We start from the raw sequence: 12,339 nt of genomic DNA on the forward strand, positions 1-12,339 counted from the left end.
CAGTGTGTGGGCATTGTCGTAATAAATCTATTTTTTTATTATACAAAATAATCATATTTGCACAATAATTATATATTCAAAATAAATTCTTAAAGGAGCACAAGAATGAATTCTGATTACAAATTAAGTATGATAAGGCATATTATTTTACGTTTCGGTACGATTTACGATTCGGGCATGCGCACATTGGTATTGGAATTGAGACATGGCGGCGGAAAGTTACACTTGCTGTTTGGAGAGGGTTTAAATCATTAACATGGGGTTTCTTGGACGAGGGAGGGGGTCAACCCATGCTGTCAAGCGAGAGGGAGGAATCCATGCATCATCGCGGAAGTCGAATAGCGGTGACCACAGTGGATCGAAGCGAGATCAACACGGACGATCGGGACGTAGCAATAGCCGAGAACGCTCATCGCACAGTCGAGACCGTCGTAGAAGTCGGGATCGATCGCGATCACCGTTAAGAACACAGGTTACCTCACGTCCAACACGACCAATTTGTTTACTGCTGTTTGTGGATAGACACGTTGAATGTCTATCACTTTCATGTTCCAAATGGGAACGTTTGTTACGGTTATAGTTCCATAAATTACAAAATCATACCTATCTTGAACTTTTAAGATATAGATAAAGATCTTATGAAAAGTAGACCATGATTGCATTACTTTGATCAGAGACATATATAGAGAGATAAGTAACATCGCTATTTTCCCGTACAAGTGGTGGCCCCCTTTATTCGTGACCACTAGAGCATATCCCTTATCGAGAGCGCCTTGTCCCCAATATATCAAACACACGCAAGCACGGGTAAATCGGGCTTTGCGCATGTGTGTATCGATGTACTGGAACTTATTCGACATGTTCTGGTTAATCCCCCATTACGTCAGACCAAAACATCGTTAATTTTAAATACACACACAAAAAGCACATTGTTTTATTTGGGCCACTAAAAAAGTTACTACATTATCCAAAAACTATCATACTTATGGGATATAGTCTTATTGATCATGCACATTGTTGTCATTTATCCGTATTTTCGAAAATCAATTGGGTCCTATATGACATGACCTAGTTTTGTAATTACGCCGCCATTACGTCAGACCAAAACATCGTCAATTTTACATGCACACAAAAAGCACATCGTTTTATTTAGGCCACTACAAAAGTTACTACATTATCCAAAAACTATCATACTTATGGGATATGGTCTTGTTTATCACGCACATTGTTGTCATTTATCCGTATTTTCGAAAACTCCATATGATATCTATAGGGACTTTTCGAAAATTGGAGATTCCCGCCGATCTTCCCTGCGATGTGCTTGACTTTCATACTCAAAATACAAACACTTAGACAGCAAATTGTGATGTACTTTGATATTAATAAAATTAAAGCACATAATTAGATCTTGGCGATGATTTCAAATAGAAATTATCGATAATTATGTGTCTGGTTTTCAAGTTTTCTCCAATATGGCATTTAATTCAATTTCAATTTCTTTATTAACTGTGGGCCATATTTTAGTGAAGACTGAACTGAGCGACGGCAAAGGATTGTGGGAAGGTCAGGGGCCACCATGTAGACATCAGGGCAAATAGAGAGCTGCCAATCTCTCTATATATGTCTCTGCTTTGATTGCCCCTGAAATAAATTTCGGAAGTTCTTGACATTTCAGAAGCTTTATCATTTCTTTTAGGTAAAATGTTTTGTCTTGAAGTTATATTGTTATTTTCAGATGAATTGAAAGCTTATAGTTAAGTTGTAACATAATAATAGGACAAATGTTGGCTGAGTTTGTGTTTCATAGACTTGATAAAAAATACTAGCTAGGAGAGATGCTTGGAGGGACTTGTCAAGGTGACTAGCATTGACCAGGCAGTTATCTAAAGTTCAGTGGTTCTCAAATTCTAGTTTGGCCCTATACATGTTTCATTCAATGCAACGATCAAATATTTTTTTTTAAAATCATCAGCATCTTTCAGTTTTTAGAAAGATTAAATGGATTGCCTAACAAGTTGAAAGTTACATATACAAATTATAGAGACAGATTACGATAGATTTTTTTCAGGATGCAATTATTTGTTCAAATATAAATTTAAAGAAGTTAAAATTTTGGAGGGTTACAGTATAAAAATATATTATCATTGAAATTGTATAAATGTACACAACAACCCATTCTTGTTTTCAATTGATCATAATGTTATAACTACTATTTTATCGGAGATGTTGCATCATTAAAAAAGAAAGAAGATTATAAGAATATGTTGACTATATTATTTTACTTTTCAAATTAGGTTAATCATAAAATGTTAATACTTTCCTTGCTCATTTCAGTATTCCAAAGATATACCAGCCACTGAATCTTTACGCATTACAGTGGGTAATGACATCTACAAAGAAAAGTCCAGGAGTCCATTGTCAGGAAGACTTGGTCCCCCAGTTGACCGTTCCCCATATGATGAGTCTCCAAGTGATCGTCGGAAATCAAACTCGGATAATTTCAATAGGTTTGATAATTATGACCAAGAGGCCAAATACTATGACCAGGGAAACCGAAGACGCGACTATGATCAAGTAATGGGAAGAAGTGGAGGGTATGATTCTAATAGACAAAGAAGTAGAGAATACTCAAGTGACCGATATGACGAACGGAACAAGGATTTTAACAGAGAAACACGAGGCAGAATTGACAAATACAGTGGAGATGACAGGTACAAAGATGACATGGATCGTAGGAGAGGAAGTAGTATTGACAGAAGAGATAACAACAGAGGTAGTTTGGAGCGTCAGGGCTGGATATAAAGAACCGGAAAGTGACAGCTTTTTTAGAGACGTTGGTTCAAGACGGGATGCTGATGATAGAACTGAAAGAGAACTCCTCGGTGGATACAGAGATTTACCAAGTAGGGATGACTATCAAAATACCTACAGGCAAAATTCAGATGAATTGAGACCTTCTATTCCTCTTATTCCACCAGCACCAAAACCTTTAAAATCAATTTTGAAAAAGAAGGGACCAGCAGAAGAAACCTTACCAGGTCTGGTCACAAATCCAGTATCAAGAGAAGAGAAGAATTTGTTTCCTATCATGCGACCTGCAGATATTAATCAAGATATAGATTCAAGGACCCAACAGAGCACTGAAAATACCACTCGAGGTCCTCCTTTTGACAATCACCAATCAAGATCTGAGGGTAGAGGAAACTCTAGGTCTGGATTACCAGGGATGTCATCTTACATGGATATTGAGGATGAGGAGAAATTCTTGTATGGTGATGATGACCATGACTTAGAGAAAGGTAATTCAAACAACAAGCCTGGCTCAAGACCCTCAATAGAGTCCAAATCTAGATCAGAAGATGCTTTTTACTCTGGTATGACCGAAAGACATTCAAGGCCAGATTCTTATTCTGCAGACGACCGATTCAGCAGCAGATTGTCATCTGCTGATGAACAGAGAATGTATACAGATTCTCGTCTATCACAGGATCAAAGAAGTCATTTAGATTCTCGCTTTATGGATCATCAAATAGCTGATCAGACGGTGAGACCCACTGCAGAAGAGCAACTGCGTTCGTCTGTGTCTTCTTTCCTTGAGGATCAAAGGTTTAAGCAGAGTTCCTTCCCGCCTATTGTAAGAGATGTTGCCCCAGTGCAAGAAAAACCTGTTGTCGTTCAGCCTCCAGCCTTTAAAGCCGGACTTGCTAAGCCTATTTACATCTGGGAATGAAATGCCCGCTAATCTACAACCTACACAAATCCCTCCTACAACCCAACAACCTACTAGTCCAACCCTCCCGTATACAAGTCAAGCTCCACCTGAAGAGCCAAAACAAAAATATGATCCTACCATTGAAAATATACTCAAATCCATAGGATTTGACTTTGAAATGTCAAGAAGGATGCAGGAAAAGGCAAGCAACACCCAACCAATTCAAAAACCAAAAAAAGAAGAGGAACAATTTGGTATCAATCAGACTGCATCTTTCTTAGAAGGAGGAATTTCTGATGATATTAAAAACAAGCTCTTCACTAAAAAAGAAGAATCCATAGTTGATATTCTGATGCGAGAAGCAAAAGTAGGTCCATCTAAGTCAACAGAGAGGAGATATGATCATGAAAATGAAACTAGAAGTAGGTATAAAAAGAGTGAACAAAAACCACCTGAACAGGATAGAAGATTGGATAGTTACAACAGAGACAGAGACAGAGACAGAGAAAAAGTAAGAGAAGCAGACCACATGGATAGGGAAAGGAAAAAGGAAGTGTTACCGGTTGAACCAGTAAAGGAACCCTCGAGTGACCTGTTTGAAGAGTCAACATATGAAGATCCTAGTCTGTCTACAGAGAGTCTATCATCTGGTATATCTTTCCAGAGACAGGTGTCACGTGCAGATACACAATACTCTGCCTTTAATCAGCCAACTTCCTACTCACAGCCACAATATCCCCCCAATGTGTCTGCTAACTACACAAACTCATCAACAGCACCCCCTACACAGGTACATCCAAGCACTGTCCCTCCTTACCCTGGAGCTGCTGTAGGGCCTGTGTATAATGCACCTCCTCAATATGGCTATGGGCATCCTCCCCCAGGGTTTGAGCCCAGCTCTTATCCCAATTATGGAAACTACCCTCCGCAGAACGTCCCTTTTCCACCCACACATAACCCTCCTCCTGTATTCCATAACCCACCTCCCTCTCATGGTCCATCATTCCAAGGTCCACCACCACCACCTCATGGCGTGCCCCCTCAATTGAGAAATTCAAGTGACCAAAAGTCATCTGTAAACAAAAACATTGACATTTTTAAAGAAGAAATCCAAGAAAAGAAGACAATCACAATTGAAAAAAAGACCATAACAATTTCCCCAAAGGAAACCAGCAGAACTGTTATTCCACCAAAAATTGATAAACTAAAAAGTCCTCCAGAAAAACAGCCAGCAGTTTCTCCTCGAAAGATGCTCACACCAAAACAAAGAAACAATTTACTAAGGGAAAAGGAACACAGGCGCCAGAAAATCGAAGCTTTGGAAGGAGAACTGGAGAAATTACGCAAACAGCAAAATGAAATGATGAGAAAGATACGCAGACAGAAAGATGGCCATAAAGATCCAGTGCTTCTACAGAATAACAAACTACAGGATGATATCTCTGCACAAATTTCCAAACTTCGGAAAGCTGCAGAAGAAAATTTGATGATTCTGAAAGAGTGTAAAATTGATCCTAATCTTAAACCTGAAAGTGAAAAGGAAGAAACTGCTGAAGCAGAAATTAAAACAAATAAACCTCCTAAAAAGAAGGAAGAAGTGCAGAAGCGAAAGAAACCTGAGCAGGTATATTGTTGGATACTACTGGTACTGAAAATTTCAATATTTATAATTTTTTCTACGAGGATACCTTTGAGAATGTTATCAGTTGCTATCCAAAACCTATTCCATGAAGTTTATTTAATGTATTACAAGGTTTCAACTTTTCAAGAATACTATAACTTTATTAACTTTAAATAGAAATGACCGTTGCTATATAAATGGAAGGGAATGCTTTTCTTTGTTTATGCAGGTACGAGTTAAAAGGTACGAGTTTTTTGATCCCGGAGGTCACTGGTGTAAAATTTGTAATACAGAATCGGGCAGCATATACAGCGTCCTGCAACATTTACACGGGAAGAAACATCAGCAGGTACTTGTTACTTAACCCTTGGTGTGCGGGGAACATGTTAGCCCGTCCTGAAAGTTTGCACCATGCGACGGGGAACGTGTTAACTCGTTATTCCCGATTTTGATGTGAGAGAAGCATCCATCAATCATGACACATGATGTATACATTATTTCAAAACATGTTCAGCAGTAAGGCAGACTTTGAAGACTCCGATGGTTTTACTGTTAGGCAATATTAGGGAAGATATAATTTATTTAGCAGAGTTTATTTGCCTGGTAGATAATAGTTACATTTAATCCAGAAATAGACATAAAAGTCAAGACAGATATCAACGCGGATTGGATCAATGGCAATGTAAAATTTCTTCGGCAGTGAAGGTTGAACCACTGGCTGCGATTTTCAAATAAAGCGTGTTAGGTGTTGAAAAGTTGGACACTATTTTTGGAAGTCACTTTGTATAAAATCAATCAATTTTTAGTGGTACACATTTTCTTTGATATAGATTTTTTTTTTATCTTGATTAATATTGCACCTGTTGATTAAACTACTGAAAACACTTTACAATTGACAACATATGTAAACTAGAGATGAAAACCATTTTTTATAAAAGTTTTATTCTCATATTGCAGGTATTTTTTAAGTTATACACATTTGAAAAGATATTAAAACTTTTGTTGGAAGATTTCTATACAAATGTAACGCACCCTTGTAAGGGATGATTTATATTTATTCAGTATAGACTGCGCGCATAGACATGGATTGCCAGATCAAAGACATTGGTTATTTGATATTTATGGAAAAATTTTATCATCAGTTTGATTCACGACTGAGTGTTTCATTGTGAAGATATGCTCCTTTTGCAAAACCTCTCGCAGAATTAAATCTTGATACTTAAAACATTAGGGTACTTAAAACAGTATAGATAAAAATGCTTAGATCATTATTTATTTCAACCTTATTTGGCATAACTTCTTGTTTTTGTGTTGATGAAGTTAAGATAAAGCCTCCCAAAAACAAGATTATTTTCGGGTGATATTTGTTCTATATACTGCACCAAAATTTCACCTCATTCCAAGGTGAAATGAATTTAAAATGAAATAAAAATTTAATTTGGTATTTTATCTGTGGTAGTCATTATGTTATGCATTTTGATTGCTTTGAAATTTTACATTTCTGTTGCTTATGCCACCTATTGATGATCTTGGCTTCATTCTTGTTTTGTGGATTTATTTGCTTGTAATTACAAGGTAAAAAATATTTGACATTACCAGCATGCATGTTTTATTCTGTAGGCTCTGAATCCTTACGATCGACCATGGGTCCCAAAGACTATGAAGAGTCCACTAAAACATGCCAAAAATGAGCATCTAGCTGTGTTACCAGTCAAAGGTAATAGTTTCCTTAGAAATAAAAAATTATCTTTGTTCTCAATCCTTGAAATGCGAATTTAGTTTTTGTTATGAATATTTAATGTAGAAAGTGAGTGTGGTTGATATTGAAAAGAGAATAGGCAAAAGTACCCAATCTTATAGTCACAAGATATAGATTTCAGTTAACTTTTTTTTTTCTTTTTTTTTTTTTGAACAATAACATGTTTTCCAACTGAGCTATGAATGCAATAGTTTCATAATATGTGGCGTGATCAATCTACATTTTATTTTCGTGAGTCCCTTTCAATTGTATTTCTACACAGAATTCTATGAGTACAGGACATGGGACTTGCATGTGGATGTCTCACTGCTTTGTGGTAGTATTCTTAAATGTCTAGCGTTGTGAGAAAAAAAACTTAATTTGGGCATGAAATATTGGTCATCGACTAAGAGTTTTGATCATGCCCCTAAGGGTGACGTTGGCTTATTTACTCAAACCATTCTGATCCATCTATTCACAGGACATTTCTCCTGAAGTTAATAGTATCAAATTATATACTGGAGCAGTGAAAATCCAACCTTTTGTTTCAGGCCAAGAATTCCTGGTGCCCTGTAAGGCTTTCTACTGTACCTTGTGTAAGGAGTTTGCTGGTGATGAGGCTTGTGCTGACTTTCACATCAAGACAGATTCCCACTATCAAAATTATCAGGTGAGGACAGATATGTATAAACATGAAACAGTTTGCATAGATAGTCGTATTTTCATTTGGTAGTAATACATGTTATTGGTAGTACTATCATAGCACATCCTTGTAACAGTAAAAGTTGATACTTATATAGTGGGAACAATATCCTTGTTATCTATTAAATGAGTATTGAGACAGTGAAATCTTCATATGATACGAGACTGTCAGTAAATGATTTTTTTTTTTTCAATTAAAGATTCTAGACATTGGTTTACCTGCAAGTAATGTTTTAAAACTTTCCTGTGTCCATTTTCAGAAATATCTGGAAATGAATGAGTTCTATGAGCAGAGGAGGGGACTAGATAAGGCTACAGGTCGCTCAGGAAGCAAAGACACAAAACCTGTGAAAAAGGAAGATCGAAAAGAGAAAAATGAATTGAAGAAGCAACGGGTGCAAGAGAAAGAAAAACTGTGGGAGAAACCAGTGGCCGAATTAGCTATGGAACAACCTGCTAAGAAACCAAAAATGTCACCAAGTGAACCGAAAGATATTAAGGCAGTTAAATCTGGTGATGGATTTGGCAAGTTTTCTTTCTCTTCTGGCGACAAAGACAAAGCCAAGAATTTATCTAGTGGTGACAAAGAAAAAGTTAAGAAAGAAGAGGATACCAATGAAGAACCGGAGAAGAAAGAAGGTGAAGCCACTCAAGATAGCAAAAGCAAGATTGCCATTAACATTGTCAATAAGATGGGTATAAAACCTGTAGTACCAGCTGTTAAAATCCCCACGAAGAAAAATCCATTGCTGCCTCCTTGGACTCCTGTTTCAAAACCAGATAGCCAGAAACAGACAGCTGGGGCATGTAAGGTTGAAGCCTTCCCTCTGCGGAAAGGTACAGGAAAAACAGAGCATGGAGGAGGGAAGCCTTCTTCGCTGGACATGTTTTTAACACTAGAAGATAAATCAAAACCATTACCAGTAATGAAGGACAAGCCAAAGGTGACAGCACAGGATATTCTCAAGGCTTTCACAGGAAAACTCAAGGATGACAACACCGGACCAACAGAAAAGAAAAACCCGACTGATGAAAATAAAGAAAAAGTATTATCATCGAAGAAAAAGGCAGAGCTGGAGGATATGAAAATGCTTGGTATAGACCCTTCTTTTGAGAGACCATTGGCGGAGAAGAAAGCACCACCTCCACCTTCCCAGAACCTTTCCCTGCCTCCAAGCCAACAAAAACAGTCTGGGGTTGTAGATATTCAGGAAAAAGGTAAGTCAGATCCTTTGCCAGTGATGGACATGGACATCCCGCTGCCACCGATGGAACCATCTAAGGAACGTAGTGCTGATAAGGTGAATGAGAAAGAAATAAGTGCTGGTTCTGGAGACATCAGTAAGGACTTGCCCATGGATATTGGTGATAATGTACCAGTGCTGGGAAAAACTAACGAAACAACACCAGCAGAATCTAAAGAAACAGTACAGACTACAGCGGAATCGGAGGACATTGATGGTTAGTAGATATGATTTTGGCATGTGTTGGGCTAATTTATGAGATGAGTATGGAGAATAAGTGTAACTTAAAATATTGTATAATGAAATTTGATATTGCCCTTGTTATGGTTAGGGTTGTTCTAGTATTGTATTTTTGAAGCATAAGGTTTTACGAGTGTTTCACATTTTCTGATGATAATGATCTACGGCAGTAGTATGTACAGAATTGTCTCCAAAATAACATCATTAGTTGTATAAGAAAAAATATTACATTTTTTCCCCATTTCAGACGGAGCCAGCGACTGCAGTGAATTTAGTATGCAGATGGGCAGCGACTTTGAAGTTGTGGATGAGTGTGAGGCAGATGAATCATAGTTACCTCCTTTCTATCGGAGTTGTGTTGTGACAATGCATTCGAGTTTGCAGCAAGAATTTGATATAGTGACCATGGAGGTTTTTATGTACAAGTTGTGGACATTTTATTCAATTTAAAAAATGTGGAGTTTTTATTCCAAGCTGTGATCTTGACTGTTAAAGATTTATATAAGTCATGGAAATGTAGATATACTTCTTAATGATAATAAACCTAGAGAAATAATTGGAAGGTTATGAAACGGGATTCGTTTCTTTTCCAATTTCTCATATCAAATTAACAATTGCACGAGGCTTTGTGTTGACTGTTGCTGAAGTGGAAGTGAACATTCACTTCAAAGATTTTGTAAAATGCACAAATTCAGAGAGTTAAGAAATTGTAGTAACACTTGGAATGCTAAGCAGATGTGTTACCAAGAAGTAACTCCAGAAGAAGAAAGTCCCATGATTCATCAATTGTGTTCATTTCATTCATATGTCTTATAAATTTCATTTTATCTCTTTTATTCTGTTGTGAAATATTTTAAGACAATTTAAAGACAAGTGAACAGACTATTGAGCAACAATCACTCTAATTAATAATTTCTCATCATGCTTATTGCATCAAATGCATGCATTTAATTGTTTTAATGTGAATAATCTTCATTTATACATCATTAAAATTGCGGAACTGTCAACTAGATTTATACAGTTTGTACATGCATAGGTACACAAATTGAACAATATATAAAGAAATCATCAGGAAAGACTTGTATTGTCATATACTGATAATTCCAATGCACTTCATGGACACACTACTTATAAGGTTATAATAAAATGTTTTACAGTGAAGAAGATGATACAGTTTGTCAGTGTTATAATAAAATGTTTTACAGTGAAGATGATGATACATTTTGTCAGTATCTGTACATGTAACTTCAGTTTTGTCTCAAACTACTTGTCTATTTATCATTTTAAATGGTAGCATGTGGTCAGAACAAGCCAGAAAGTGTTGGTGAATGGTTTGGTGTAAGCCTTAATATAGTTAATATTTATGTTACTAAAATTAACATATCATCTTCGTTACTAAAATTGATATATTCTTTGTTACTACAGCTAATATAGCATTCTTATTACTTAAGATAATGTTAACTTTCTTTCTACAGCTAATGTAACATTCTTTTTACTTCAGATATTATAAACTTTCTTTCTACAGCTAATTGTATCACATTTATCCTTACTATACTTCATATAACTTAATTCGTTACTGTTGTTGATATGACCTTAGTTGTTAATTTAACTGTATTTAAAAAAAAATTAATTTAAGAAATAAATAGGTACTACTATCTGGCATGGGTATCAATATTGATCCAGATAATGCGAAAAACTTTTTTCTCTCTTTATTTTTGGACAAAATTGTGATTTTTTTTTCATTTGATTATTTTAATAATTTGTCTTTTTATATTTGACTAAACTAGTTTGCTGATGTTTTCACATAATTTTCCAGGAGTCTATCATAACAACATTTAAAGAATACTTTTCGTAACATTTTAGCCTCTGATTTTGTTTTAATTTTATAATCATCTGTTTATGTTTTAAAAGCAGGAATGAAGATCTCCATCACAGCTTTTGGTCAACAGCTATAACACAAGATCTTAAAAGGAGACTCAATAAAAGAGGCATTGGTATGAAACATGGAAAGATCACATGAGCCAGGGATTCAATATATTATTACGTCCAGTGATTGGTCAAAGCTGTCCTATAGCTAGATGTAACACATACTGATTGGTACTGATTCTGACAACAAAAGGAACTCGAAAGCTGAACCGACCAAGAGATTGACCAGAGATTGACCAGAATCTAACAGAATCCCCAGTTGACTACACTAAATGATATTTGAAGAGGCTGGACACTGGTGCTGGTTGAAAAGAGTAGAAAGAGTAGCTGAGTCGACCAAGAGGTCAACCAGATGTCAATATAAATATAAAGAATAGAACCAATTTATTTGCACAGCTGATCGGGATAGTTGGCAGAAGAGCTTGGATATTGGTACGTTTGGAATAGACCAAAAATGATCCACGAGACACTACTTGTACAAAAGAAGGTAATGATCGGTTAGATGCTTCTTGTATAAAAGAAGGTAATGATCCATGAGACACTACTTGTACAAAAGAAGGTAATGATCCACGAGGCGCTACTTGTACAAAAGAAGGTAATGATCCATGAGACGATACTTGTACAAAAGAAGGTAGTGATCCACGAGACGCTACTTGTACCAAAGAAGGTAATGATCCACGAGACGATACTTGTACAAAAGAAGGTAATGATCCACGAGACGCTACTTGTACAAAAGAAGGTAATGATCCACGAGACACTACTTGTACAAAAGAAGGTAATGATCGGTTAGATGCTTGTATAAAAGAAGGTAATGATCCAAGAGACGCTACTTGTACAAAAGAAGGTAATGATCCATGAGACGATACTTGTACAAAAGAAGGTAATGATCCACGAGACGCTACTTGTACAAAAGAAGGTAATGATCCATGAGACGCTACTTGAACAAAAGAAGGTAATGATCCATGAGACACTACTTGTACAAAAGAAGGTAATGATCCGTCAGACACTACTTGTACAAAAGAAGGTAATGATCCACGAGATGATACTTGTACAAAAGAAGGTAATGATCCGTCAGACGCTACTTGTACAAAAGAAGGTAATGATCCACGAGACGCTACTTGTACAAAAGAAGGTAATGATCCATGAGACGCTTCTT

General features: G+C 36.4%; 2 protein-coding genes across 2 annotated transcripts; both read left to right on the top strand.

Annotated features, from left to right (window-relative positions):
• Positions 1-199: 199 nt before the first annotated feature.
• On the top strand, positions 200-10,471 carry LOC117323411 (zinc finger protein 318-like). Its single transcript, XM_033878621.1, has 7 exons — positions 200-472; positions 2,335-5,336; positions 5,563-5,682; positions 6,954-7,050; positions 7,623-7,741; positions 8,034-9,234; positions 9,505-10,471. Exons 2-7 carry the CDS (start codon positions 3,642-3,644, stop codon positions 9,588-9,590), a joined length of 3,318 nt encoding a protein of 1,105 aa, XP_033734512.1. The 5' UTR covers positions 200-472; positions 2,335-3,641; the 3' UTR covers positions 9,591-10,471.
• Positions 257-3,537, top strand: LOC117322625 (pre-mRNA-splicing factor 38B-like). Its single transcript, XM_033877564.1, has 4 exons — positions 257-472; positions 2,335-2,773; positions 2,979-3,374; positions 3,488-3,537. Exons 1-4 carry the CDS (start codon positions 257-259, stop codon positions 3,535-3,537), a joined length of 1,101 nt encoding a protein of 366 aa, XP_033733455.1.
• Positions 10,472-12,339: the final 1,868 nt, after the last annotated feature.

This window comes from Pecten maximus, chromosome 3 (genome assembly GCF_902652985.1).
Source record: "Pecten maximus chromosome 3, xPecMax1.1, whole genome shotgun sequence".
Lineage (NCBI taxonomy): Eukaryota > Metazoa > Mollusca > Bivalvia > Pectinida > Pectinidae > Pecten > Pecten maximus.